The sequence below is a fragment of the Plecotus auritus genome (assembly GCF_963455305.1).
Source record: "Plecotus auritus genome assembly, chromosome: 1".
Classification (NCBI taxonomy): Eukaryota; Metazoa; Chordata; class Mammalia; order Chiroptera; family Vespertilionidae; genus Plecotus; species Plecotus auritus.
This window is the reverse complement of record NC_137770.1, coordinates 32,260,240-32,287,315: the sequence shown is the minus strand read 5'-3', so window position 1 is coordinate 32,287,315 and position 27,076 is coordinate 32,260,240. Positions and strand designations below refer to the sequence as shown.

The window sequence follows — 27,076 nt, the reverse complement described above, 5'->3', positions numbered from 1 at the left end:
TTTCTAGGGCCTCTGTATTTATTTTGGTATCCTTATTTAACCTGAGTTTCTCCGGACTTCACCAACTTGAAAATTCAGAGGGAGGCACGTTGACTATAATTGCCCATCTCTAACAGCATATTTACTAAATTAACTCAGCCCTCTACTAAATTCCCCAAGTATTCCTGTGACTCTCCAGCTGTATCTTACACATGACCAAAAGCAAGTCTGCTTTCCCACTATCATGCAACACTGCTACTCAGCCATCTTTCACCAGGCACTATTTCCCGTTCACCAGAGGTGTGCCTGCCTGCTTTTAGTAATTCTGAAATATCAGCCTGGTGGAGATAAGCTAGGAGACAAACCTGAGTGGTGGATACCAGTATGTTTCTGTCACCCATAATCATCCTTCTCTCTCATTACCACCTGGTCACTGAGTAAAGCTCATTATACCATGATCCTTCATCCCTTAAGATGAGTGCTTTCTCAGAAATCAAATGTGCTTTTAGAAAGGCTCTACCCTACCATTTCATAAGTTAATGCTCTCACACCTGTAAACCCCAGCTTAGGCTCAAACTGGACACAACACATCAAAACTTAGACACAGCACCTTGCTAGTAACCTGAGAAGCAGTAGCTTTTATGTCATCTGTCATTTTAAAGTTCTCTTCTTTCCTCCTGATTTTATTTCTTTCTCTGAGGACATTGGAGTAGAGGCTGTTAGACATATTTTCAAACATCATTCTTTTTAGATTCTTCACCACTTGTATTTGCCTGGATGTGTATTTCTAGAGAAGCCTATAGCTAAGTGGCCAGCCCCCATGGAATCCCTGGTGAAGCCAGGGTCACAGGTTACCTAATATCACCCTGATCCAAACTCCCTAGCCCTGGGGAAGTAGAAAGAAAGGGGGGGATGAAAGGCGGGTAGTTGTTTGCATTTGAACCTGACCAGTAACCTGTCCTTCCATGTAAACTTCAAGCACCTAAAAATCCTGATACAGATACAGCTTTTAAAAAGACAAAAATCACTTCTGAGAAAAGGTAGTACAACTCCAAGAGTTCCAAAAACACAGAGCAGACCTGAAACTGTATAGAACAAACCTACGAGGTTGTTTGGGTTTTGTTTCCTACCTATCACTGGCTCTGGCCCTGCCTCCAAGTGTGTTAATGAGCTCTAAGATTAAGGTAAAAGGAGCCTTTTTGTTGTTTATTAGTTTTGTTTTGTTTTGGTCATTTTAAACTTACTCTGTTCTGAACTATAATTCTGTCCATTTTATTTTCATATTTTGGTACTTTTGTATACAATAAATGTTACTTGCCCGGCCAGAGTGCTCAGTGATTGAGTGCTGACCCAGGCACCAGGAGGTCATCAGTTTGATCCCGTTCAGGGCACATGCCAGGGTTGTGGGCTCATTCCCTGGTAGGGGGTATGCAGGAGGCAGCCAATGGATGTTTTGCTCTCACATTGATGTTTCCCTCTCTAAAAATCAATTTAAAAAAATATTTTAAAAAAGAAAATAAATTAACACCTAATTCCATTACGCAGTATTACTCTTCTTCCATTCTTCAATTCTATGCATGTATACTGTTTATGTGTGTGTGCATGTGCAAGAAATCAAAGAAATTATATTCTTATTTTAACCTTCCTTTTCTTACTCATTATATTATAAACATCTGTTCATATCATTACATAGTCCTCTGCTATATCATTTTTTTTGCTATATCATTTTTTTATTTTTCAAAACTATATATTTTTTCCAACATTTTTTTCAATTACAGTATATATTCAATTTTATTTTGTATTAGTTTCAGATGTACAGCATAGTAGTTAGACAGTCATACACTTTACAAAGTGTTCTTCCTGATATTTCCAGTAGCTACCTGCCACCACACATAGTTATTACAGTATTATTGACTATATTTCCTATGCTGTAGTTTACATTCCCATGACTATTTTGTAACTAAAAATCTGTACTTCTCAATCCCTTCACTTTTTTTACACTTTTAATATTTATTTGTTTTGTTTTGTTTTTTATTGTCTAAAGTTTTACATTTGTCTTCTTTGTCCCCAATTGACCGCCCGCCCCCCACCAGCCATTCCCACCCCAGGCAAGCCCCCACCACCTCAGTGCCTTTGTCCATTGGAGATATTAATATGCATGCATAAAAGTCCTTTAGTTGCTCTCTAACCCCCTTCCCCTCCCCTGCCATTTGTCTCTGGATCTATTCTTGTTCATCAAATTATGTTGATCATTATATCCCACATATGAGTGACATCATGTGATATTTATCTTTCTCCGGCTGGCTTATTTCGCTTACCATAATGCTCTCCAGTTCCATCTATGCTGTTGCAAATGGTAAAAGTTCCTTCTTTTTTATAGTGGCATAGTATTCCATTGTGTAGATATACCACAGTTTTTTAATCCAGTCGTCTGCTGATGGGCACTTAGGCTGTTTTCAAATCTTAGCTATGGTTAATTGTGCTGCTATGAACATGGGAGTACCTATATCCTTTCTGATTGGTGTTTCTGGTTTCTTGGGATATATTCCTAGAAGTGGGATTACTGGGCCAAGTGGGAACTCCATTTTTAACTTTTTGAGGAAACTCCATACTGTCTTCCACAGTGGCTGCACCAGTCTGAATTCCCACCGGCAGTGCAGGAGGGTTCCTTTTTCTCCACATCCTCGCCAGCACTTGTTTGTTGATTTGTTGATGATAACCATTCTGACAGGTGTGAAATGGTATCTCATTGTTGTTTTGATTTGTATCTCTTGGATGATTAGTGACTTTGAGCATGTTTTTCATATGTCTCTGGGCTTTCTCTATGTCCTCTTTCGAAAAGTGTCTATTTAGATCCTTTGCCCATTTTTTTATTGGATCGTTTATCTTCCTTTTGCTAAGTTGTATGAGTTCTCTGTACATTTTGGAGATTAAACCTTTATTGGAAATATCATTGGCAAATATGTTCTCCCATGCAGTGGGCTTTCTTGTTGTTTTGTTGATGGTCTCTTTTGCTGTGCAGAAGCTTTTTATTTTGATGTAGTCCCATTTGTTTATTTTCTCCTTAGTCTCCATTGCCTTAGGAGGTGTGTCTGTAAAGATATTGCTACGACATATGTCTGCTATTTTGCTGCCTATGGAGTCTTGTAGGATTTTTTGGTTTCCCGTCTTACATTTAAGTCCTTTAGCCATTTTGAGTTTGTTTTTGTGTATGGTGTAAGTTGGTGATCTAGTTTCATTTTTTTGCATGTATCTGACCAATTTTCCCAGCACCATTTTTTTTTTATTTATTAAGGTATTATATGTGTACATATCTTACCATTGCCCTCCCCCACCCCACTCCCATACATGCCTCACCCCCCAATGTTTTGCATCCGTTGGTTACTCCCAGCACCATTTATTGAAGAGACTGTCTTGACTCCATTGTATGTTCTTCCCTCCATTGTCCAATATTAATTGAGCATAAGGGCTTGGCGATTTCTGGGTTCTCTGTTCTGTTCCATTGGTCTATATGTCTGTTCTTGTTCTAGTACCATGCAGTTTTGAGAACCGTGGCTTGGTAATATAGCTTGATATCTGGTATTGTGATCCTACTTTGTTCTTCTTTCCCAGGATGGCTATTCAGGGTCCTTTTTTATTCCAGATGAATTTTTGGAGAGTTTGTTCTAAATCTTTGAAGTATGCCATTGGTATTTTAATGGGGGTTGCATTGAATCTGTAGATTGCTTTAGGTAGTATGGACATTTTAATGATGTTGATTCTGCCAATCCATGAACATGGTATGTTCTTCCATTTGTTTATGTCTTCCTCTATCTCTTTTTTCAATGTCCTGTATTTTTCCGAGTACAGGTCTTTTACGTCCTTAGTTAAGTTTATTCCTAGGTATCTTAATTTTTTTGGTGCAGTGGTAAAATGGGATTTTTTTTTTCACTTCTCTTTCTGTGAGTTCATTATTAGAGTATAAAAAAGCCATAGATTTCTGGGTGTTAATTTCATATCCTGCTACATTGCCAAATTAATTTATTAGGTCCAGTAGTTTTTTTATGGAGTCTTTGGGGTTTTCTATGTATAGTATCATGTCATCTGTGAATAAGGACAGTTTTACTTTTTCTTTTCCAATTTGGATGCCTTTTATTTCTTCTTCTTGTCTGATCGCTATGGCTAGCACTTCCAGTACTATATCGAACAGGAGTGGTGAAAGTGGGCATCCCTGTCTTGTTCCTGTTCTTAGGAGAAATGAGCTTAGTTTTTGCCCATTGAGTATGATGTTGGCTGTAGGTTTGTCATATAAGGCTTTTATTATGTTGAGGCATGATCCCTCTTTTCCCACTTTGCTGAGAGTTTTTATCAAGAAAGGGTGTTGGATTTTGTCAAATGCTTTTTTCTGCATCGATTGATATGATTATGTGATTTTTGTTTCTCAGTTTGTTTATGTGATGTATCACATTTATTGATTTGCGGATATTATACCATCTTTGCATCCCCGAAATAAATCCCACTTGGTCATGGTGTATAATGTAATGCTGGATCTGATTTGCTGGAATTTTGTTGAGGATTTTGGCATCTATGTTCATGAGGGATATTGGCCTGTAGTTCTCTTTTTTTGTGGTGTCTTTATCTGGTTTTGGAATTAGGGTAATGCTGGCTTCATAGAAAGAGCTTGGAAGTGTGCCTTTCTCTTGAATTTTTTGGAATAGTCTGAAGAGGATAGGTTTCAGTTCTTCTTTGAATGCTTGGTAGAACTCCCCTGAAAGCTGTCCAGACCAGGGCTTTTGTTTGCTGGAAGATTTTTTATCGCTGCTTCAATTTCTTTGGTAGTTATCGGCCTATTCTGGTTTTTTTACTCTTCTTGATTGAGTTTTGGGAGCTTGTATTTTTCTAAGAATATGTCCATTTCATCTAGGCTGTCCATTTTGTTGGGATAGAGTTGTTCATAGTATTTTTTCATAATTGTTTGTATTTCTGTGGGATTGGTTGTCACTTCACCTCTTTCATTTCTGATTTTGTTTATTTGGGTCCTCTCTCTTTGCTTCCTGGTGAGCCTGGTTACAGGTTCATCAATCTTGTTTATCCTTTCAAAGAACCAGCTCTTGGTTTTGTTGATATTTTGTATTATTTCTTTGGTCTCTATGTCATTTATCTCCAGTCTGATCTTTGTTATTTCCTTCCTTCTGCTTATGCTGGGCTTTTCTTGCTGCTCTCTTTCTAACTCTTTGAGTTGTTGTGTAGGGTTAGATAATTTATTACCATCTTTTCTTGTTGTTTTTTTTAGATAGGCCTGCAGAGCTATGAACTTCCCTCTCAAGACTGCTTTCGCTGTGTCCCATAGATTTTGGATTGTTGTGTTTTCATTGTCGTTTGTTGCCATGATGCCTTTTATTTCTTCTTTGATCTCTTTGGTAACCCAATCATTGTTTACTAGCATGCTATTTAGCCTCTAGGTGTTTGATTTTTTTTTATTGTAGTTGATTTCTAGTTTTATGCCACTGTGGTCTTAGAAGATGCTTGATATGATTTCTATCTTCTTGAATTTGAAGAGACTTTGCCTATGTCCCAATATGTGGTCTATCTTTGAAAATGACCCATGTGCACTTGAGAAGAATGTATATTCTGTGGCTTTGGAGTGGAATGATCTGAAGATGTCAATTAATTCCATCTGATCTAGTGAGTCATTTAGGATTGATGTTTCTTTGCTGATTTCTTGTTTAGAGGATTTGTCCAGTGGTGTTAGTGGGGTATTAAAGCCCCCTACTGTGACTGTATTGCTGTCTATCTCTCCCTTGATATTCTCCAGAAGTTTTTTTTTTATGTATTTGGGTGCTCCTGTATTGGGCGCATATATGTTTACCAGAGTTATGTCTTCTTGTTGAATTGCTCCCTTTAGTATTATGAAGTGGCCTTCCTTATCTCTTGTTATGGCCTTCACTTTGAGGTCTAATTTGTCAGATATAAGTATTGCTACCCCAGCTTTTTTTTCCATTTCCATTCTCATGAAAAACCTTTTTCCATCCCTTCACCATCAGTCTGTGTGAGTCTTGTTCTAAGGTGGGTTTCCTGTAGACAGCAGATATATGGGTCATGTTTTTTATTCACACAGCTACCCTATGCCTTTTGATTGGGGCATTTAATCCATTTACATTTAAAGTTATTATTGATAGGTACTTGTTTGTCACCATTTTTATTCTTTATGCCTGTGTTCCTTCTTCTCTTCCTGTTTCTTCTTTTTATAGCAGACCCTTTAGCATTTCTTGCATTGCTGGCTTGGTGGTAATAGACTCCCTTAGTCCTTTTTTGTCTGTGAAGCTCCTGATTTCACCCTCAGTTTTCATTGATAGCCCTGCTGGATGCAGTATTCTTAGATTCAGACCCTTGCTTTGCATGTCTTTGTATATTTCATTCCATTCCCTTCTGGCCTGATGTGTTTCTGTTGAGAAATCAGTCAATTGTCTGATGGGAGATCCTTTGTAGGTACCTTTCTGTCTCTTACTTTGTCATTGGTGTTTGCCAATTTAATTATAATGTGTCTTGGTGTCGATCTTTTGGAGTTCATCTTGTTTGGGACTCTGTGAGCTTCTTGGACTTGTGTGAATTTTTTCTTCCCAATATCAGGGAAGTTTTCTGTTGTTATTTCTTCCAATAGGTTTTCTTTTCCTTGCTCAGTTTCCTCTCCTTCTGGCACCCCTATTATGCGGATGTTGTTTCATTTCATGTTGTCCCAAAGTTCCCTTAGGCTCTCCTCCTGTTTTTTAAGTTTTTTTTCTAGATGCTGCTCTGCTTGGGTGTTTTTTCCTACCTTTTTTTCTAGTTCACTAATGCGGTCCTCTGCTTCTTCTAGTCTACTGTTGATGCTTTCTATTGAGTTCTTTATTGCTTCAATGTCATTTCTTCTCAGATCTTCATTTCCTCTTGGTTCTTACACATATTGTTGAATTTGTCTTCCATCCTTTTCAACGACCTTATGACCATTGCTCTGAATTCTTTCTCTGTCATATTGCTTGCCTCCGTTTCATTTACTTCCTTTTCTGGTGATTCTTCCTTTTCTTTCCTATACGGGCTGTTTCTTTGTCTCCCCAGGATCGCTCCTCTCAGGGTTTCTGGTTATGTAGCTCTCTCTCTCCTTCGTTGACTTTCTCTAGGCAATATTTGACCTTTCCATCCGCGGATTGCCAGCTGTGTTTAATTAGCCAGTTCCAGGTGGGTGCTCTTTGATTCAGCTGTTCCTTCTGCTCTGTGAAAAGGCGCAGGGCCTGTCTGTGAATTCACTCCGCTTTGTCTCCCCCTGAGCAGACCTCCCAAGTGCCCATGGTTGGGGAGGTTGGAGTTCTATGTTTGTGGATTCGCAGCTGAGGTAACTGGTCCCTGGGCGTTGTGGTTGTAAGGTCCTGGGAGGTATCCGAGATCTCCCCAGTTGAAGGTAGGCTGGGGTTCCGATCACAGTCAGTCTCCCGATCACAGCCGTCTCCAAATCAAGATGGCGTGGCCTCTGTGGCAGAGCCGGCCGCTCCAGGAGAGATTTCAGCTGCAGTAGAGGCTGCCCGGTCAGGGGGTGCTGGTCCACCAGTCCCCAACCGTCCCTTGGAATATAGCTGACCCTCACGCACAAATACTGACACTCCCCACACATCCATGCACTCTCCTTTTGTTCTCTCACTCTCACACTGTCTTGCAGCCTGCCCTCCCATCGGCAGCCATCTTGGATCTCTGCTATATCATTTTAATGCCTACATGTTATTCTCTAGTATAAAGTATTCTCTAGTATATCCCTTGTTGCCAGACATTAGGTTGTTTCTAATCTTTCTTAATTGTAAGTAAATGATTAATATCCCTATAACTAAATCTTGGCATATATCCACAATTATTTGAGAGTGTTTTAAAATGTTTCTTTTACTCATGTTATGATAATTGTTGAGTGTCTTCCATATGCAAAGCTATGTTAATAGCAGAGGTAAAATGATAAATAAAACAACTGAGGAGATTTGGTTAGGTAAATAAGTAGAGATTAGTTATTACGGGTGCTAATCGAGACAACTGTGACCAGACTTGGTTATGTTATTGGTCATTTGGGCACATGTGTACTTCTCTGTTTTTGCATTTTTTTTCTTTTCCCTCAGTTTCCTGATAAAATTTCTTAAAGAAATTGCTGTCTTTTGAGGTCTAAACAGGGTGCTTTCTTTCCCACCAGATTATAAGCTCCATGATGTACTAAATGTGTCTTGGTAACTCTATGTCCACAGCACTTAGTAAGAGTACATCTTCTAGATTCGACAGTCCTGCCATCTTTCCCTATACCATCCCATCTTATCATGGAACTTACAAACTTCCAACTATGCAATTGTCCAGAAGAATCTTACAGGGTCCCTTAAAGTGAGTTCAAAAACCTTAGCCATATTAGCAGACCAGAAAGTATGGCACTGACAGCAGAATTGTACTGGTGACTCAGACACATCCTCATAAAAGGTACAATGTAAAGCTTTGTACCTGGGGTGATTCATTTTATATTTCTGAAGAAAAAAATGTAAGATGGGTGTGTGGGCATAATTCCAAATGGATTTTAAAAGCTTCTAATTTAAAAAGTTGGGGAGCTGTTCCATTGGACTTAAATAGATGATCTTATACATTTCCTTCTTGAATATAATAGTAATTATAATACAGATACACAAAATCCACTTGGGGAAATCTCTTTTTTTTTTTTTTTATCTTCACCCAAGGATATGTTTATTTATTTTAGAGAGAAAAGAAAGGGCAGAAAGGACAGGGAGAGAGAGAGAGACAGAGGCAGAGAGAGAGAAACATCGATATGAGAGAAAAACATCAATTTGTTGCCTCCCATACACACCCCACCCGGGGATTGCACCCACAACCTAGGTACGTGCCCTAATCGGGAATCAAACCTGAAACCTTTTGGTTTATGGACGACACTCCAACCAATTAAGCCACCCTACCAGGGCTGGGGAAATCTTTTAAAATCAAGTTTGCCATTAATTTAATTTATATTATTCATAAAACTGATTTATTGAGCTGTCTATATTTCTACCTCAGCTATAAACCAGCTTGGTAATATAGCTTCCAAACCATTGACTTGAACCTTCTAGCCTTTCAAGGCTTAAAGGGCTGAGAAATTCCCATATTAAGAAAAGGGTTCCCCACTCTGGAAAATTGCCATCACAGAAGCTTGCCCCACTCTAGTCATGCTGGGCTTGCTTGGCTCTGTCCTAGATGGTGTTTTGGATTTGAATTGCCTGTTCCTTCTGCTGCCAATTTGTGAAGCTGCCTCTTCACAGTAAAGCATGAACAGAAGGGTAATAAGCACTGAGATAGAAAATTGAATTTTTATAAAACTGGCACATGTAGCAGGAATTATCAAGATAGACTTAATACAGTGATTATTTGGGCAAAGCCCAGTGCCTTACACCTTCCAATTTGTGAATAAAACATATGCTAACTTGCTAATGCTTACCTAATGTTCTAAAAGTGGAAATTTCTAATTATCAGGGGGGATTTTGTCTGAATTTAATTGGTTCTTGTCATCTTTATAAACTGCCTACTTCCCTTTTCTGTTCAAAATGCAAGGTATTAATTTTCACTTCAACATAATAGATTCCTTTCCTGACCATTTATCAGCAGAGGTCTCTGATTTTCTATTGGTTAACCAAAAATATTCTTTCTACTTGAACAAGCATGTGTTTAATAACAAAAGATTCTTCCCACTCTCAATGACAGACTTTTTTAGTGGCTATTACAGTTGACTTTCTTAATCCTTGAGAGTTGATGTTATTAATTCATCTAAGAATAACCTCCAGTTTTTACTCTACTTCTAGAATTTCTTACCGACCCCCAATAAAGTAATATCTTCCAAAAAGCTTTTCCTAATTATTCCATACCAGATTTAATCATTATGTTCCACTCAATATTTATATAATTTCTCCTTATATGCATTTTACTTTAGTGTTAATTAACATATTTGAATTCAATCAGTGATATTAATTTCACTCATTTTCCTAAATTTTGCCATGTTTCCTGCACTAGCTTGTAAACATAAGGTAGAGACCATGCTTTCTTTTCTCTTTATATGACTCCATGCTGCCTATATACCCAGTGGGACTGAAGAAGGACTAACTGATGGCAATATGGAGTATGCAGCTTGATTTCATACGTGAAGTAGACACCAAAAAATATTTGTTTTGAAGAATTTATCCTTGACCCCTAAAGAAATTAGTATATGTCCTGAACTATTTTTTTTTTTTTTTGTTATCTTGGTATAATAAACTGCTATTATTCCTTAATTTCCAATCCCAGAATTTTTTCTAACTCTCCCACTATCTCTTCACTCCTCTTAAAATTATATAGCTCACAGTTGGTATAACAGATGAAACAGGAAACTAATTAGCAGCTGTTGTCCATCTGTGTGTTTATATTAAATATTTTAAAATAAAAGTGCATTTGCATTCTGAATGCTCTGTCTGAAATCCATAAAATATAAACATGGGTAAAAGCTCTGTCTTGGTTTTGAATTTTATAGTAGACTTCATGGTAAAGAAAAGAAAACTATGCCAGAATCAGGATTGTGGTAATTTAAAGCAGATACAAATTTTAAAAAGGAAAAAAGCCTGAACTAAAAGTGAGTCTTCAAAGCCCATTGCAAAAATATCATTGATGTATTCCTTCACAGAAACTGATTCATACATAAATTTTTGAGAAAGCCACATTCATTCTCTGATAGCTTTATTTTGAGTTATACTTCTACTTTCTCTTTTATCTGCCTTTCTTTTAAGTTTAAGCTTCTTTAACATCTGATTTAGAATTCTAGGGAGACTGTTGTTATTATAAGTAGCCATATCCCAGGTTGAAGGTGAATGAAAGAGCTTTGCAGAGAAAAAATGCTGTTTGTTTGTTTTTTTATGCAAGTCAAATAGTCAAATATTCTTGATGTTTAAAAAGTGAAAGGGCCCTAACTGGTTTGGCTCAGTGGATAAAGCGTCGGCCTGCGGACTAGGGGGTCCCAGGTTCAATTCTGGTCAAGGGCATGATGTACCTTGGTTGTGGGCACATCCCCAGTAGGGGGTGTGCAGGAGGCAGCTGATCAGTGTTTCTAACTCTCTATCCCTGTCCATAAAAAATCAATAAAATATTTTTTAAAAAGTATAATATTCAAGATGATTATTATATTACAATGCTCTAGTCCATTTTGCCCTCTATGCTCCAGTCTATATACTAGTATGAAGAGAAAATAGTTGCTGTATTTATATAAATTTCATTATTTCCATAGACTCATGTTAGAATTGAAAGGAACTTCTGATGTTAGCTAGTCAAATCTTTCACTATTGGAGGTGTTAGAGAAAATTCCTAACTAGCCTTCAGGTTTTTGTCTGATGCTTTTAGTGAGAAAGATCTTATTTGCCTCATGAGGTAGCACATTTTATTGTTGGATGGCTCTTATGATAAGGATGTTTTTCCATTTCACTGAGCCAGTCTTTATCCCTGTTTCTTCCATCCATTAGTCCTAATTCTGCCCTCTGGAGCAATACCAAATAAATTGATTCCCTATTATATATGACAACCTTTCAAAGAAACTACTATTTATGTCTATACAAATATTAAATAGTACCTTCTCTTCCATCCACAGACAATATTATTGCCCATAATATCATTATAGTTGTAATAATTGTACACTAGTCATTCCCAAATCTACTGTGGAGAGATGGCATAGAGGCCAGGGTTTGTTCAGTTCATTTGTTGAGTTCCTACAATGTGTAGAGATTTGGAGAGGCAATCAGGAGCCTAGATAAATGAGACCCTGTCTCGTGAGGTAGTCACATATTATTGTGTCATCCTTATAAATTTTACTTTTCCCAATTTGTTGCTTCTCTTTATTCTTTTTAGTTCTTTTACTTGAAATTTCACTTTGACATCAATATACCACTCCTACGTTTTTGCTTATTTACGTTTGCCTCCTGGTATCTTTTTGCCCTACCCTTACTTTGAGTCTTTCATCTTCAAGTGTATCTCTTATAAATAGCATTCGAATGGGATTTGAGCTAAAGAGGAAAAAAAAACACCTCAATCTTGCATCTGCCTTAAGTTACTGTAACCCTGATCCTGGCATAAACTTTATTTTGCTTTATCATGAAGTTTGCTATAAAAACATCCCTTGATGTTTTCCTTTCTTTTCTGTTTATATTTATGTTAAACTTTATGTTTACTATTTATATAGCTTTATTATTTCTTCACTATCCCCCTCATGCTTTTTTTCCAATTTCTGATATTCATAATCAAATATATTTCTCCACTATTATATTTTTAAAGGATGCTAAATATATCCCTCCTATAAGGCATCCCCGTTTCTTCTCTGCACCCCCTATACCAGTGAGACCTTTAGAATACTTCCCCCATCTCCTCCCACCCCCTCAACTTTTAGGTAGTATTGCTGCAACCATGCTCTTAATTATAGGCTATTAAGTTTTCTTCTGTAGTATATCTCTATATTTTCTAGGGAAATCCACATATAGTACATATATTATAATTCCTCAGTTTATTTGATCATTATATATTAGATTTAGCTATATAGTTCTATAAATATGTGTGTGGCTCACTAGCATTTCCTCTTTCCTTGCCCTTTCTTGAGATCTCTGATCTGATTTATTTTTTCAGAACATTACTTATTAATTTATTATCTGAATTTTTTCATTTTCACAAATATCATTCTTCTATCCTGATGGATGAATGCTGTCTGACTTTGGTAGTGGCAAGCCTTTTTTCTCAGAATATGTTGATGTTAATCTAATACTTTATAATTTTTGGTATTGTAGGTAAGAAATCCAAAGCCAGTATTCTCTTTTTAGTAAATCAAATCTTACTGTCTGACAGCTTGTAATATTTTCTCTTTATCCTTGAAATTACACAATTTTACCAGGACATTCATATATATCCTATATAATAAAGAGCTAATATGCAAATAGTTGTCATGCCCTTACGCCATCACACTTTGAAGGCTCAGACACTCAACACTGGTGAGAGAGGAATGGGGACAAGACAGGCACAAATGAGCTTGCGAGAGTGGAATGGGGACCAGCCAGGCACAAATGAGCTTGCGAGAGAGGAATGGGGACCAGCCAGGCTGCGGCCCGGGAAAGGGACAAGCCGCCCGCCCGCCCTGCGGTCCTGGGCACCTGCGGCTGTGGCCCTGGTAAAGCCACCTGCCCACGGTCCCCTGTGGCTGCGGCCGGCCCAAGCGAAGCCGCCCTGGGTCCTGGGTGCCTGCTGCTGGCCAGAGGGAGGGAAGCCCAGGTCCCGGGTGCTTGCAACCGGCCAGTGGAGAGAATCCTGGTTCCCATGTGCAGGGCAAGGCAGAGGCGATTAGGGGCAATCAGGCTAGCAGGGCAACAGTTAGGGGCGATCAGGCAGGCAGGCAGAGGTGGTTAGGGGCAACCAGGCAGGCAGAGTTGGTTAGGAGCAATCAAGCAGACAGCAGAGGGGTTAGGGGTGATCAGGCAGGCAGGCAGAGGGGTTAGGGGAGATCAGGCAGGCAGGCAGGCGAGCAGTTAGGAGCCAGCGGTCCCGGTTTGCAAGAGGCAGTTGAACATCTCCCGAGGGGTCCCAGATTGGAGAGGGTGCAGACCAGGCTGAGGGACCCCTCCCCCCACCCGTGCACAAATTTCATGCACCGGGCCTCTAAAACTCAGTAAATCTTTAATTTTGTAAGTCAGTCTCCATTAGTGCTTTAATTATTTGTTTGTTATTGTTAAAATTATATATTTCCTGGAGTAGGTTTATTTCACAATGAACTAGCTATCCTAAATAGTATTCTTACTCTTCCACATCCCATTGCTAGCTTCTAAAATTGCTGGTATTTTCCTTGTCTACTGAGAGATCTATTTGCCCTCAGCCCTCAGGCAGCTGCTACAATCCTGAGGACCTGATGGGAATGGAGTTGTAGTAGAAAAGAGGACCACAAGTGGTAAAGGCATGGAAGTCACAACTCCTAAATTGGCAAAGCTCCAGTGGCAAGCTGCCACTCTTCTGTTAAAGTAAAAAAAAAAAAAGCCTCTGTGCTTCCTGGACATTTAGTTGTAAAAGTTTGGGCTTTCCAACCTTTCAGGATAGGGCAATGTGGGTAATTTTTAGGTAGACTTCCAGGTCAGCTTAAAAATGATACCTTGAAGCTAAATGGATCCCAATTAGCTTTAAGTGCTTTAAGTCAGTGAATGTTAGAGACAGAAAGGACCTAGTCTAAATGTTCTCATATTGCAAATAAGAATAATGAGACCCCAAAATGATGTTAGTTTTTTAGTCATCTCAACAGTAGAGACAAAATTGGATTCTAGACCTTGTGACACTTAGGCCTTCAATTAACCGTTCCATTTTCTGTCACCTAGTATTTAAATTTTTAGCATTTAGTACTAAATCAACTCTCTTATAGAATACTTTCATATAATATTTGGCACTCTAAGAGAACAATGGATAGGTACTTAATTTAAGTGAAAATGGATAGAAAGTTTTAGTAAATTAAGATTAATACTAGTATTTGATTTATTTTTAAATAAATGATTAATCATCATCCAAATCTAATTAAAACTGTGATTGTTAATGAAGGCAGAATTAAATGATATCACAATATCCCTTTAAGATCTGCTGCTCTTTGAGAGAAGGGATGCTACTCATACATACCTAGGAAGCTTTATCTTACATCCTCATTGTGGCAATGGTGAGAAGATATCTCAAAATTTTAAAGTACAAATTATTTTTCAATCATCACTATTTGGCATACACAAATATGATTTCTATATTTAGATAATGATAGCTTTTATCTGAAGGTATACTATGTATAACAAAGTATCTTTCACAATGTGAATATTACTATAGTTTAAAAGAATAGAAGAATGAATATAGGGTGACCTTGAAACTGTCACTACCTCCTAGAATTGTAAAACTAGGACATAGGTTTGAAAGTGTATTGTTCTTTTAAAGCATGAGTATGAATGTAATTATTTCATTCTTAAATATCAACTGATCTTATATATAAAAAGTAATGTCATATATAAGGCCATACTATCTATATATACAAAAGCCTAAGCGACCAGCCAACCAGCTGACCATCCGGTAGCTATGATGCACGATGACCACCAGGGGGCAGGCGCTCAATGCACAGACATGGAAACATGGAACAGACTGATGAATCTCAGAGGGAAGGGGGTAGGGGAGAGGGTGGGAAGAAATTAACCAAAGATCTTATATGCATACTAGAGGCCCAGGACAAGGATTGAAGCATTGGTGGGGTCCCTTGGCCTGGCCTGCAGGGATGAGTCCAAAACCAGCTTTCCAACATCCCCCAAGACATCCCAGATTGCAGGAGGGCGCAGGCCAGGCCGAGGGACCCCACGGGTGCACAGATTGCACCAGGCCTCTAGTATAATATAAACTCATATAACGTAAGATCTGATTGTGATGTTTTATAGTTTTACTCTCCTAAATTTGAGAAAACTGATATGCTATGATCTCATTAACAAAACTGAGAAAAATTATAAATTATTTTTATCATACTATAATATCCATAATTTATAATCCTTATTACATATTCCTCTTTTTATTAATATCATCTCTTAGTCTTAGAAAGCAAGATCAGTTTTTATTGTTTGAAAGTAAAAAAGTAGGAGGAGAAGGAATATGAAGTAAATAAAAGAATATATTAATGTTTGTCAAATCTGAGAGAAGGATACATGAGTGTTTATTATATTACTAGAGGCCCGGTGCACGACATTCCTGCACTTGGTGGGTGGGGAGACGGTCCCTCAGCCTAGCCTGTGCCCTCTCGCAGTCCGGGACTCCTTGGGGGATGTCCACCTGCTGACTTAGGCCCACTCCCCACAGGGATCAGGCCTAAGCTGGCAGTCAGACATCCCTCTCACAGCCCAGGACCCCTCGCTTCTTACAGCCCGCCTGCTTGCTGTTCCTTACCACTCTGCTCGCTGCTCCTTAGCACTGCCACGGAGGTGGGAGAGGCTTCCACTACCTCTACTGAGCTCACCAGCCATGAGCCCGGCTTCTGGATGAGCGGTGCTCCCCTGTAGGAGCGCACTGACCACCAGGGAGCAGCTCCTGCGTTGAGCATCTGCCCCCTGGTGGTCAGTGCACATCAAAGCGACCAGTTGTTCTGCCATTCGGTTGATTTGCACATCAGCCTTTTATTACATAGGATTATCTTACGTTGGAGATATTTCACTATTTAAAATGTAATATAAATCACCAAAAAGAAAGTTTGTGGCTTGTAAACAATCCTTAAAGTTACATTTAAGCAAAATTTATTTTAGTTTCCATTTGAATATAGTATTCATAGTATGTTTGTTTCATTCTCCAGAATTATACTAACATGTCCCCACATTCACTCTCTGGTCACCCAGAGAGATCCCCACCTGCTGCCTTAGCACTCTCTATTTGATGCTTTTGAGCTAGGATTCATTTTCATGAGAATTTTTCTTAATGACATGTCATATGCCTGAAAAAACTAGGCAATCACTCTGATTAGGTAGTGGGATGGAACAAACAAAACAAAGAGCCAGAGGTCCTGGTCCTAGCTCTGCCACTTACTGCTCTACCTGCCTTTAACTTATTTCTTTGCCTCTTTGAATGTCACTCTCCTTTTCTGTAAAATGGGCATAATAATACCTGTTCAACCTACCTCACAGACTGTGAGGGAACAAATGGAATTGTAACATGCAATATAAATGAATTTTTAGATGCTCTGACTGTTGTCATACATTGGTACCTGTCCTTTTGTAAGCCATAGTCTCTTACTAGATTTCAGATGCCAGAAGCATGCAACAGAGTAGAGTCAAAGAAAGGGGCAGAGGGAGACAGGACACAAAGAATGTGCCCAACTTTAACATTCAATGATTTTGTGAATCCACCAACCATGGAGTAGGAAGCAGCATTCAGCATATTCTTTGAAATATAAATTATAATAAGAATTTAGTATTAAATTCATTTTAGTTTGTTTTTGCAAATTAGAATTTTTTTATGTGGAGAGTTGATGACTCTGCAGTTTTAAAAAATAGGAAAACAACCTTTCCTGTGAAAGATTTGAAAACAATGAATGAGAAAAATATCACTGAAAAGTATGTTTATTTGCAGTCATCATCTCAGGAGCTTTATCCACCTGCAAAGATTAATACCATGATGATGTATATGTCACTGATGCTTTGTAGAATCAACATGTTATAAGCTCTATAATAAGATTAGTGAAATTAGCTAATGTCTCTTTATACTAACACAGATGTGTATTTCATTGATAATATTCATTGTCCATGACTTTTGTGTTAGTCATGGATATATTTTTTTAAATAAAAACAGCCAAGCATGCCAGATTGTTAAGTATGTTTGTATAATAACACTACAGCAATAACAGCAACTACTAACCCTTCCTAAAACTTAATTTGTACCAGATATTATTCCATAAACTGTTTCATATGTATTATCTCAGTTGATCCTCATAACAACCCTAATTACCCCTACTTTATAGATGAAAAACTGAGACAAAGAGAAATTAAGCAACTTGTCCAAGGCTCTACATCTAGCAAGTAATAACACCAGGATTTAACCTTGGAAGCCTGACTCCGAGTTCATACTCTTAATCTCTGTGCTATGACACCTCCCAACTAGTTTATCTCTTGTAGAGCCATTCACAGCCTCTGTCAATCTTGAGTTCCTCTCCTTACCTCTGTCACCCCTGAATAAAAAGTGAAATGATGTCCTGGTTACAATTTATTTTTCTTTTTCTCTTCCTTCTCCTCTCCCTCTTACTTGAATAAACTTCACTACCACAAAAGATTTGGGAGAACATATGCTATCTCATTGAGACATCATTTGACATAAAGTTAACAATAACCTATTAAAGCTAGCTTAAGCTAAGAAGGGATTTATGAGAAGATGTAGCCTTATCTCATGGAACCCAAAAGCAAAATAGGCCCCAAGCAAGAACTAGTAAGTCAGAAGCTAGGATTTCTTTCTTTTTAGACATACATGTTAGATGTCCAAGGGGAAATAAGAGATACACACCCACCCTTTTCCCACAGGGTAAGAAGGGTGTAGTCTGGACAAATATTCTTCAAAAGGCTCATTTTCTGTACTCAGTCATTTGAAGGGAAATGCAGGAGCCTGCACATTGCCCAGTTGCTTTTATGGATTAAAAATATCTACTAAACAGACATTTTGAGCTATTCCCTGCCTTCCTGTTCCTCCGGAAGCCCCAACACCTGTCATTTTGGTGTTTTTTTTTTTTCTCACTTAATCCCATGTTAGGCCTTTGCAGCCCTCTTAACATCCCGAGGATAAGACCCTTGACTTCACTCCCTCTCTTCTTCCCAGGTCTTTGACCTGTGCAGTCAAAGGGGCTGGTACACTTGTCTTTTTAGTTGACTCTCAGGAATCTGCCTAGTTTCAGTCCCTAATATTTATTCATCCTGTCCATATACCATCTCTAAATGTTTCATATGGTCTCTGCTTTCCTTGTTCTTTTTTTTTTTTTAATCTATCGTTTCTTTTCTCAGGAAACACCTGCTGGCTCCTCTTATTTTTAGTGAACCCCTCGTACCCATTTCCCATTAAATGAAGTCCAAATTCTTGAGCTTGAGGGCCCTCCAAGATGTCTTACTCCATCTTTCCCAGTCATTTCAAGTCAAGTCCTTCACTCTAGGTCATTTATTTTCCCCACTGATCTAGAAACACCACAGGCTGATCCTCTTTTCCTATTCATTTCTACCTATAAAAATCCAGCCTATTTCTCAAGACCTGACTAACTTAGGTTATACGGTAGTCCCTCTAAAGAATCTTACGTGATATCTCCAACACACAGTGAACAACTGTTCTGGTTTGCCTGGGATTTCCTAGGACATATGACTTTCAATACAAAATCTGGGATATTCCTAGGCAAACTGGGATGGTCAGGATGCCTATCAATACCTCATAATTTCCCCTTATTATATTACCCTGTTAAATAGAAAAAAAGAAGAAGAAGAAAACCCTGTGAAAGTACCAGTAGCCACTACTTCTGTGCTCATAGTTCTTTCTCCATAATGAGAGATATGCTCCTGTTGGGCAGAGACCCTTTGATTCCTACTTTGTACAGAAGATAGTGATGTACTCAGGTTAATGCCTACTCAGTGAATAACGTGGTTTAGTTTAAAGTTTTTAGTAAAAACTAAAGATATTTAGTGTAAATACCTAAAACATTTTCCTTGTGTATTAATGTGTTTGTCTGTTTTTTCCAGCCCAGATGACTTACTCAATGCCTTGAATGAGGGGATTAGTCGTGCTGATGTCATCATCACATCAGGGGGTGTGTCCATGGGGGAAAAGGTATGACAAATGGGGATAATGGAAATTTATTTACTATAATATCCTTGCATACAGTTGATTAACTGTGATCTGGTAGCTCTCTGGGACATAACGATACCCTCACAAAGCTGAAAATCCATGGGGCTTCAGAAATTTCTGGGCATACAGAAAGGGATGCTGTCTAGGTCAGAGAGCTTACGTCAGAAGCAGCATTGAAAATCCCACAACTTGCATTATGGTTTTGATCTCCCCCTGGAGATATATGTTTTTTTGCTCAATCAACCTTAGTACATTAGGACTCCCTTTATATGCAATATCTACTCCCAAGTTAAAACTCCAAGATCCTTCCTTCTACCTAAATTTAAATTACAGATGACCTCGTCCCCCGCCCCCCCACACATATTTCAAACCTGGTTACCCACAAGGGAGAAAGAAGATTAGGTATTCCTTTGCCCCACTAGAAAAATAGTCATAATCATAATCATAATAATGATGAAAATAAAATACAAGCATGGATATAACTATATATAAGATTTTATAAGACTAAGCGTATTTGCATATGGTATATGCTTACTCCTATAAAATTACAATTTGAATATCTCAGTATCATTAAATTTATACATATGTCTAAATGAAATGTGTTGGTCCATGATTATTATTGGGTCCATTGAATCATCTTATAAAAGTGAAATATTCTTTGCTACAATAACCAACCTTATGTTTGGCACAATAACATTTCAGATCACAAAATATTTTGCCAACGTATAATCCCTTTCCATGTTTTTTTTAATCTCATTTTAATGACTGAACTGAAAATTATAAAAATACTATCATAATAGCAACTTTTACTAAAATTCATATTTTCCAAAAGCTTGATTTATTTTTAGCTAGACCTTATGTATATGATCGTTCTTGGTCCCTGCACTCACTAGCTAAGAAGCTGCCTTAATCCATAACCTGACTCTTTCAACAGTGATTTCTCTAGGCTCTGAGAACAAATGTCAGAATTCAGTAGCCTGAACAAAGAATGCCTGCTTTCATTCCCAAATTTAGTTTTAGAATGTTTAAGAATAGCAATTCAGATGCTAAAGCCATAGAAGAAAAAGAGAGAATCTTAGTCCAAACTACCATCACAAATGACATCCAAGAGCAAAGCTATTAAAATGTAGGTAGGTATTCTCCTTAGAGCAGAGAGTTTGCTGCGTTAGTCTTCCCTCAAGTCTAGCAGTCTTCAGTCCTCGGTATGGCAAATTACTGCAGACCTTCTGAGATCACAAAGGCTAGGGCTGAAGTCTGCATTATAGTAGATCTATAATGGCTGTTTTTATTATCATCAGACTGCCTGTTGTGTTCCGAGTATCACAAGAGCAATCCTGAAGTTGAGTACTTAAATATTAAATTTGTTATTCCCAGGGAGTGTGTCATATATAACTTAAGTTGGTTATTCATAAACTTAATTGTAGGACAATAACTATCTGTCAGACCTAAAGTTTAAGCTAACAAAGATGTCATTTATCCTAGGGCTATCCTCACAATTAAACAGAGCCAACATAGTAAGGCCTATTGCTTTTCTTTATAAAGGAGCCAATGAAAAATGACTCTTTCAGAGTTGCTTCCCTCAAAATCTCTCCTCACTGCTACCTACCTTGCTTCACACAGACTTTTTAAAGAGTTTTTATTTTTATAAAACACTGAAAGTTTCAGATAAACAGAATCTGCTTTTTGTCCTGAAAACTAAAGAATTATGTGAATTACTATAAATTTTCTACAACCTGCAAAATTGTAAAATATCTCAAAAACAATGAATGATGCAGATAACCAAGAAGAATATACTTAGCCTGGATACCCAGTAATTTTTTTTTTTTTTTTTGCCTATTTAACAGTCTCTTAAGTTTTCCTAATAGTGTCTCCGTTACCTCATCTGATCAAAATAATCACAGATAGTTTTGATCACAAAAAAAAAGGGTGGTCTCATAGGCTTACCCTAATTATTTGGCAGCAAGACTGTTAATTAATATAGGCCTTCTTGAATTTGTTGCAAATTTATAGTTAAACAGCAATAGAATATTAAAACTAATCAACGATATTCTGAACAAATAAATACAGTAAAATTTTTCCTTATAATTTTATTCAGCCCTATGTCATCCCCACTCTGCTAGATCTTGGGTTAGCAGTATGTTTTCATGAAACCATCTGCTTCCATTCTAAAGAGTCCTGGGATTCCTGACTCAGTTCACTGGTACTGTATAAAAGTTATCTAAGCTGTATCTAAGCCTGTACCCAAGACTATTCTTTGAAGTGTCAGTATTTCAAAGTTCCTCTGACATTCCTCCCTAGTGCTCTGAATCTGCCTTTGTTGCAGACACAAACTATTGATTATAGCTTATAGCTGAGCCTACTGCAAGCATCAAAGTAAAACAGAAACTCCATAGATAGCAGATACTTAATGGCTGTGCATCATTTGATGCTGTAATCAATAATATCAGAATAGAAGATAAGTAAAATTCTCTATTGGGATACAGTATCGAATTTTTTCTTTTTTTAATGTATTTATTGATTTCAGAGAGGATGGGAGAGAGAGAGATAGAAACATCAATGAGGAGAGAGAGAATCATTGATCAGCTGCTTCCTGCACACCCCACACTGGGGATCAAGCCCACAACCCAGGCATGTACCCTGGCCCGGAATCGAACTGTGACTTCCTGGTTCATAGGTCAACATTCAACCACTGAGCCACCCCAACTATTTCATAAAAAATTTTATCAGTGTTTTCCCTGAGAGTAAAAGCATAGTGGACAGGTAGGGCATTGTCAAATCTCCAGGCACTTCCCATAAAGCATAAAATTTCTGAAGTAGTTATTTTAATAACATTTTACCTATATGAATCAAACCTTAGGGCACACTTCTCAGATATGACAGCAACTCCCCTCCCATGACACTCTTAAAATGGAGACATTATTGAACAAACCTAATTATTTCTAAACATCTCCTTTTTATAAGGTGAAAGCACAAATCTTTATGATTTCCTAGAGGACCCTCTAGAAAATTTGAAAGATTGTTTCAGGTGTAAAAGATATTCTGAAGTTTTGTTTTTGTTTTTGTTTTTCTAAATTTAGGCCTGATTTTTAGAAGGCAAAATCAAAAGAGTTGTCTAAAAAAGAATTGGGTACCTGATTTAGATAGGATCATGGGTATCTAAGAAACTACTTAGTTACCTAATTTTCAAACAATAATAAAGTATTTTAAATCAATCCTCCCACCAAGAACAACTATAAAAGCTATATTAATTTTTTTTAATTTTAAAGAAAAAAAGAAAAGATAGAAAAAAAAGTGAGCCGCAGCGAATTAAAACAAATTCTTCATCATATTTTTCTTCAATGCCTTTACTAATTCCTAAGCCAGGGAGAAGGGAGATATAATGGTATCGGAGGCCAAGAAGCCAAGCATAAAACGGTAACTAATAAATTAATGAAATGAACAGAATTTTTCAGTCTTAGTAGTTCAGAGCCTGCCATAAAGAAGGGGCCTTAGCAGAAATCTCAGCTTTTCAGTTTAAACCCTTGAAAAGCTGTGTTATAGGAATAAGGACAAACTGAAGAAAAGAAAAAAAAAGCCTTCTCAAAGACTGAAATCTCTCTCAAATTATCTCAATACTGGATTAGACCATAGTAATCTTAGTTTACCTTAACTGACTGCCAGAAGTTTCTGGAGGAATATATTATCATCCAGAGCCTCTTCAATTTTTCCACTTCAATTTTTTAAATTACCAGCTAAAATTACTAAAAAACAAATAAATAAATAAAAAGATAGAAAAGCCCTAAAAATGATGGACTTTAAAACATTGTAATTAATATGTTTAATAAAAAGGAATGATAAAATGAAGAATTTTACTAGAAAACTAGAATCTACTCATAAGAATTAAATGAAAATTTTAGAAAATAGATGAACAAAGGCATAACAGACATATGAGATATGGTGAAAGGTCTAACATATATGTAATTGGAGTCCAGAAGGAAAGGAGAAAGAGTAAGCAGAAGCAATATGTAAGAAATATTGGCAAGGAGTTTTCTCAAATCAATAAAAGATATCAAGTCAGAAATTCAAGGAGCTCTGCTAATCTCAATCAGTATAAATAGGAAGAAACCATCCTTAAATAATTATAGCAAAACTACTGAAAGCCAAGGACAAAGAGAGAATCTTACCAAAGGACATATTTCCTTCAAAAAACCAACAGTAAAACTAACAGAAATGATTTAACCAGAAATGATGGTACTCAGAAAACACTGGGATGGCATTTATAAAATGCTAAAATAAATAAATAAATAAATAAATAAATAAATAACTGCCTCTGTGGAACTGTGTATTCAGCAAAAATCTCCTTTAAAAATTAAAATAAGGACATTTTTAAACAAAAACTGAGCAGACCTATACTAAAGCAAGTTTTTAGGCAGAAAGATTATGGAAGCATGGAAATGCAGAAAGGACTGAAAAGCAAAAAGAAAAAAGGAAAGGGTTAATATGTAGGTAAATGTAAATGAGTATTGATTGTATAAAATAATAATACCTTGTGAGGTTTAAAATATATATAAAGTCCATCTGGTATGGCTTAGTGGTTGAGCATTGACCCATGAACCAGGAGGTCGCAGTTCTATTTCCAGTCAGGGCACATGCCCACATTGCAGGCTCGATCCCCAGTGGGGGACATGCAGGAGGCAGCCAGTTGATGATTCTCTCCCATCATTCATGTTTCTATCCCTCTCTCCCTCTCCCTTCCTCTCTCTGAAATCAATGAAAAACATATAATAAATAAATATAAATATATAAAATATAAATAATAAAATATATATCATCTGTATAGTATATGTAGAAAAGATATATATCATACTTAAAATGTATGTGAAATTTGTGGTACATTATAGCACAAAAAGCAGAGAGGAATTAGTGGAGTTAACATGTTTTAAATTTCTTGTAATGCCTGGGAAGTGATAAAAATAACAAATTATAGTAGACTGTGATAAGTCAAAAATGCATACTGTAATCTCTAAAATAATAAAGATTGTATAACTGACAAGCTAATAGAAGAGAAAGAAATTTAAACAAAAACCAAAAAATGGTGTCATTCTAGATTTAAATAATGAATTGTCTGATGCTTATAAGCAGCACACTTTAAATGTAAGAACACAGCTAATTGAAAGTGAAAAGTTAGGAAAAAATTACAATGAAAGATAGCGGTGTGGCTCTATTGATATCCAAGAAAATTAGGGTAAAAAGAATTACTAGATATTAAGAGGGACATTTCATATTTAAATGTTTTAGTTCATCAGGAAAATATAACAGTTCTAAATTTATTGCACCTAATAATATAGCCTCAAAATAAATATCCAGCCCCAGAAATTCAGAGAAGGCTGAGAAGATAGGACTGAGACTAAGATAAGGGTAGGGTAGAGAGAGGAGGATAGAAAGAAGTATTCCAGATAGAAGGAAGAACATGTTTAACAACTGGAGGCAAGAAAGCTTTATAAACTTGAAAACAGTATAGTCTTGCTGACAGGGAGGAAGGTAGCGGGAGGGAGGGAGATTGAGATTGATTGATTGATTGATTGATTGATTGATTGAGGAATGGGACTAGGTGAGAAGAGGATTGCTTGATGTGAGAAATGATTGGTAAAAAGGGGCTAGGAAATATAAGAATCACAGATATTAAAATATGAGACTTCTTCCTGAAAACCAAGAAGTTCTTCAAGTATCATGTAGTGACTTCATGAGAATTGTTTTCAGGAGATTTCTTTTATAGTGTCCCATAGCTTGTGAAATACTTAAAATTTTAGTAGGTTACTAGACTCACCCTTGGATTAGTGAACAAGACACTTGGTAATAGATCAAGAGATTGAGAAATTTTAAGGACTGCTGTTTTTTTGGTTTTTGGGGTTTTTTTTGTTTTTTGTCTGTCTGTCTGTAAAGCCAACTGCAGGGCAATGTTGCTTTTCTTTTCCAAAGATCAGGTTTTGTCAGATCACTCTCAGTTGGTCATAGCCTGAGTTGGTTGTGTTTTTGCTAGCAATTGTGCTAACAATTAAACTCCATGACTTTCTGTTTAGAACTCCATCCTACTTTGTATTTGTGTTGGTTTATTTAGAATTGCAATCTGTGGGCCACTGTCTAAGTCTATCCTGAAGAAATACACATTATTTTAAATCCATTAAGCAGATTAGTGTAGGATGCATACATGTGGCTTCCTTGCCCAGGCACGACTTCTTAAGCCATATTTGTTAACATCCTTTCTCAGGTGTTAATTATGTCTTAAAAGAGAGACAATAACCCACCAAGTAATGACTTATATGTTAATGTGGTTATTTGGTTTATTAGCTAAGTACTCCTACTAGGATGCATTTTTTATGAGGACAAGAGCATTATCTCTTGTGTTCAAGGCTATATCCCCTGTACCTAGATTGGTACTCAGAATACAAGTGCTTAATATATATTTATTGAATGAATAAATGAATGACTGATGAATGAATATTTGTCTTATGCAAAGTCAGCTTCACTGAAATAAGGTGGTTTTTTATTTTAATCTTATAAATTCATTTTATCTTTATCTTGAAAGTCTAGTATTCAGATGTCTGAAAATAAAGTGATTCTTTTTCATATTTGCAGGACTATCTCAAGCAGGTGCTGGACATCGATCTTCATGCTCAGATCCATTTCGGCAGGGTTTTTATGAAACCAGGGTATGAAAATAATCTTGTTATCTCATATATGGGCTTGGTTTGGCTTGCTTTAACTAACAAAGCTTTAAATGCTTTCTTCTTATATAGTCTATGAGGGATTACCTATTTTAATAAAAGAAATATTATAGTAATACAATTCTTTGCACAAGTGCAGCTCCAATCTGAAATGGGTATTCATCTTCCTTATGAATCACTGAGTTTGGTATAAACAAAGCAAAGCAACTTACCAAACCTTTTTCCCTTTAATTCCCATGTCTTGTTCCTGCTTTCTCTTTTTCTCTTTCTCTCCATACTGATTCTTTGTCTCTCTTTAAAAACATTTCAGTATGAAAATTCTCAAACATACACATAAGTAGGAAGTACAGTGAAGCCCCCATGAACTCATCACCTAGTTTCTGTAACTATCAACATTTTTTCATAATTGCTTTATCAGCCCATCTCACACCTTGTTGGGGGGACAAAGGGCTTCAGCCGTGGGCAAACTGTGGCCCGCGGGCCGGATCCGGCCCATTCGGCTGTTCTATCCGGCCCGCGGAGCCAAAAGAGCGGAGGGTTCTCTTGCTCTCCACTCCGCTCCTTCACCAGCAGCAGTGTTAACATGGCAACGTGGGGAAACACGGCCACAGCTCCTTCTTCTGAGTGGGCGGATTTATATCCGCCCATTCAGTAGAAGGAACAACCTCTAAATCTTCCAGAGGCTCCTTGTAATGCCCAAGGACACGTCTCCTGACATCACCCTGGGAATGCGTAGACACGTTATCGTGGTGATGTAGGGAGACACACTTCTGGAGAGCACAGTATCAGAGCATTAGCTAAAAAGGAGACCAACAACACTGTTCCCACTGAAGTTGATGTTTTAAAGACCAAAAACCTTTCAACCCAGTCTACATTGCCACCTACATCTACGTCCCAGGCATAATTTGGAAGTTGCACTAAAGAAAATGTGTAATTTACTGTTTACACATTTTGTTCTTTTCTATTTGTTTTAGTTTTAAATTATTTTATTATATTTAAGTTTAATTTGAAAGGCTTTTGTACCTTTC

At 37.3% G+C, this 27,076-nt stretch overlaps 1 protein-coding gene across 23 annotated transcripts in view; it reads left to right on the top strand.

Moving 5' to 3' along the window:
• GPHN (gephyrin) overlaps nucleotides 1-27,076 on the top strand; it is a 439,592-nt gene that overhangs the window by 400,147 nt on the left and 12,369 nt on the right. For all 23 annotated transcript variants that reach the window (XM_080684045.1, XM_080684039.1, XM_080684042.1 and 20 more), the window contains 2 exons: nucleotides 19,239-19,326; nucleotides 25,960-26,033. In XM_080684045.1, the coding sequence (XP_080540171.1) occupies nucleotides 19,239-19,326; nucleotides 25,960-26,033 (162 nt within the window). The remainder of the gene's footprint in view (nucleotides 1-19,238; nucleotides 19,327-25,959; nucleotides 26,034-27,076) is intronic.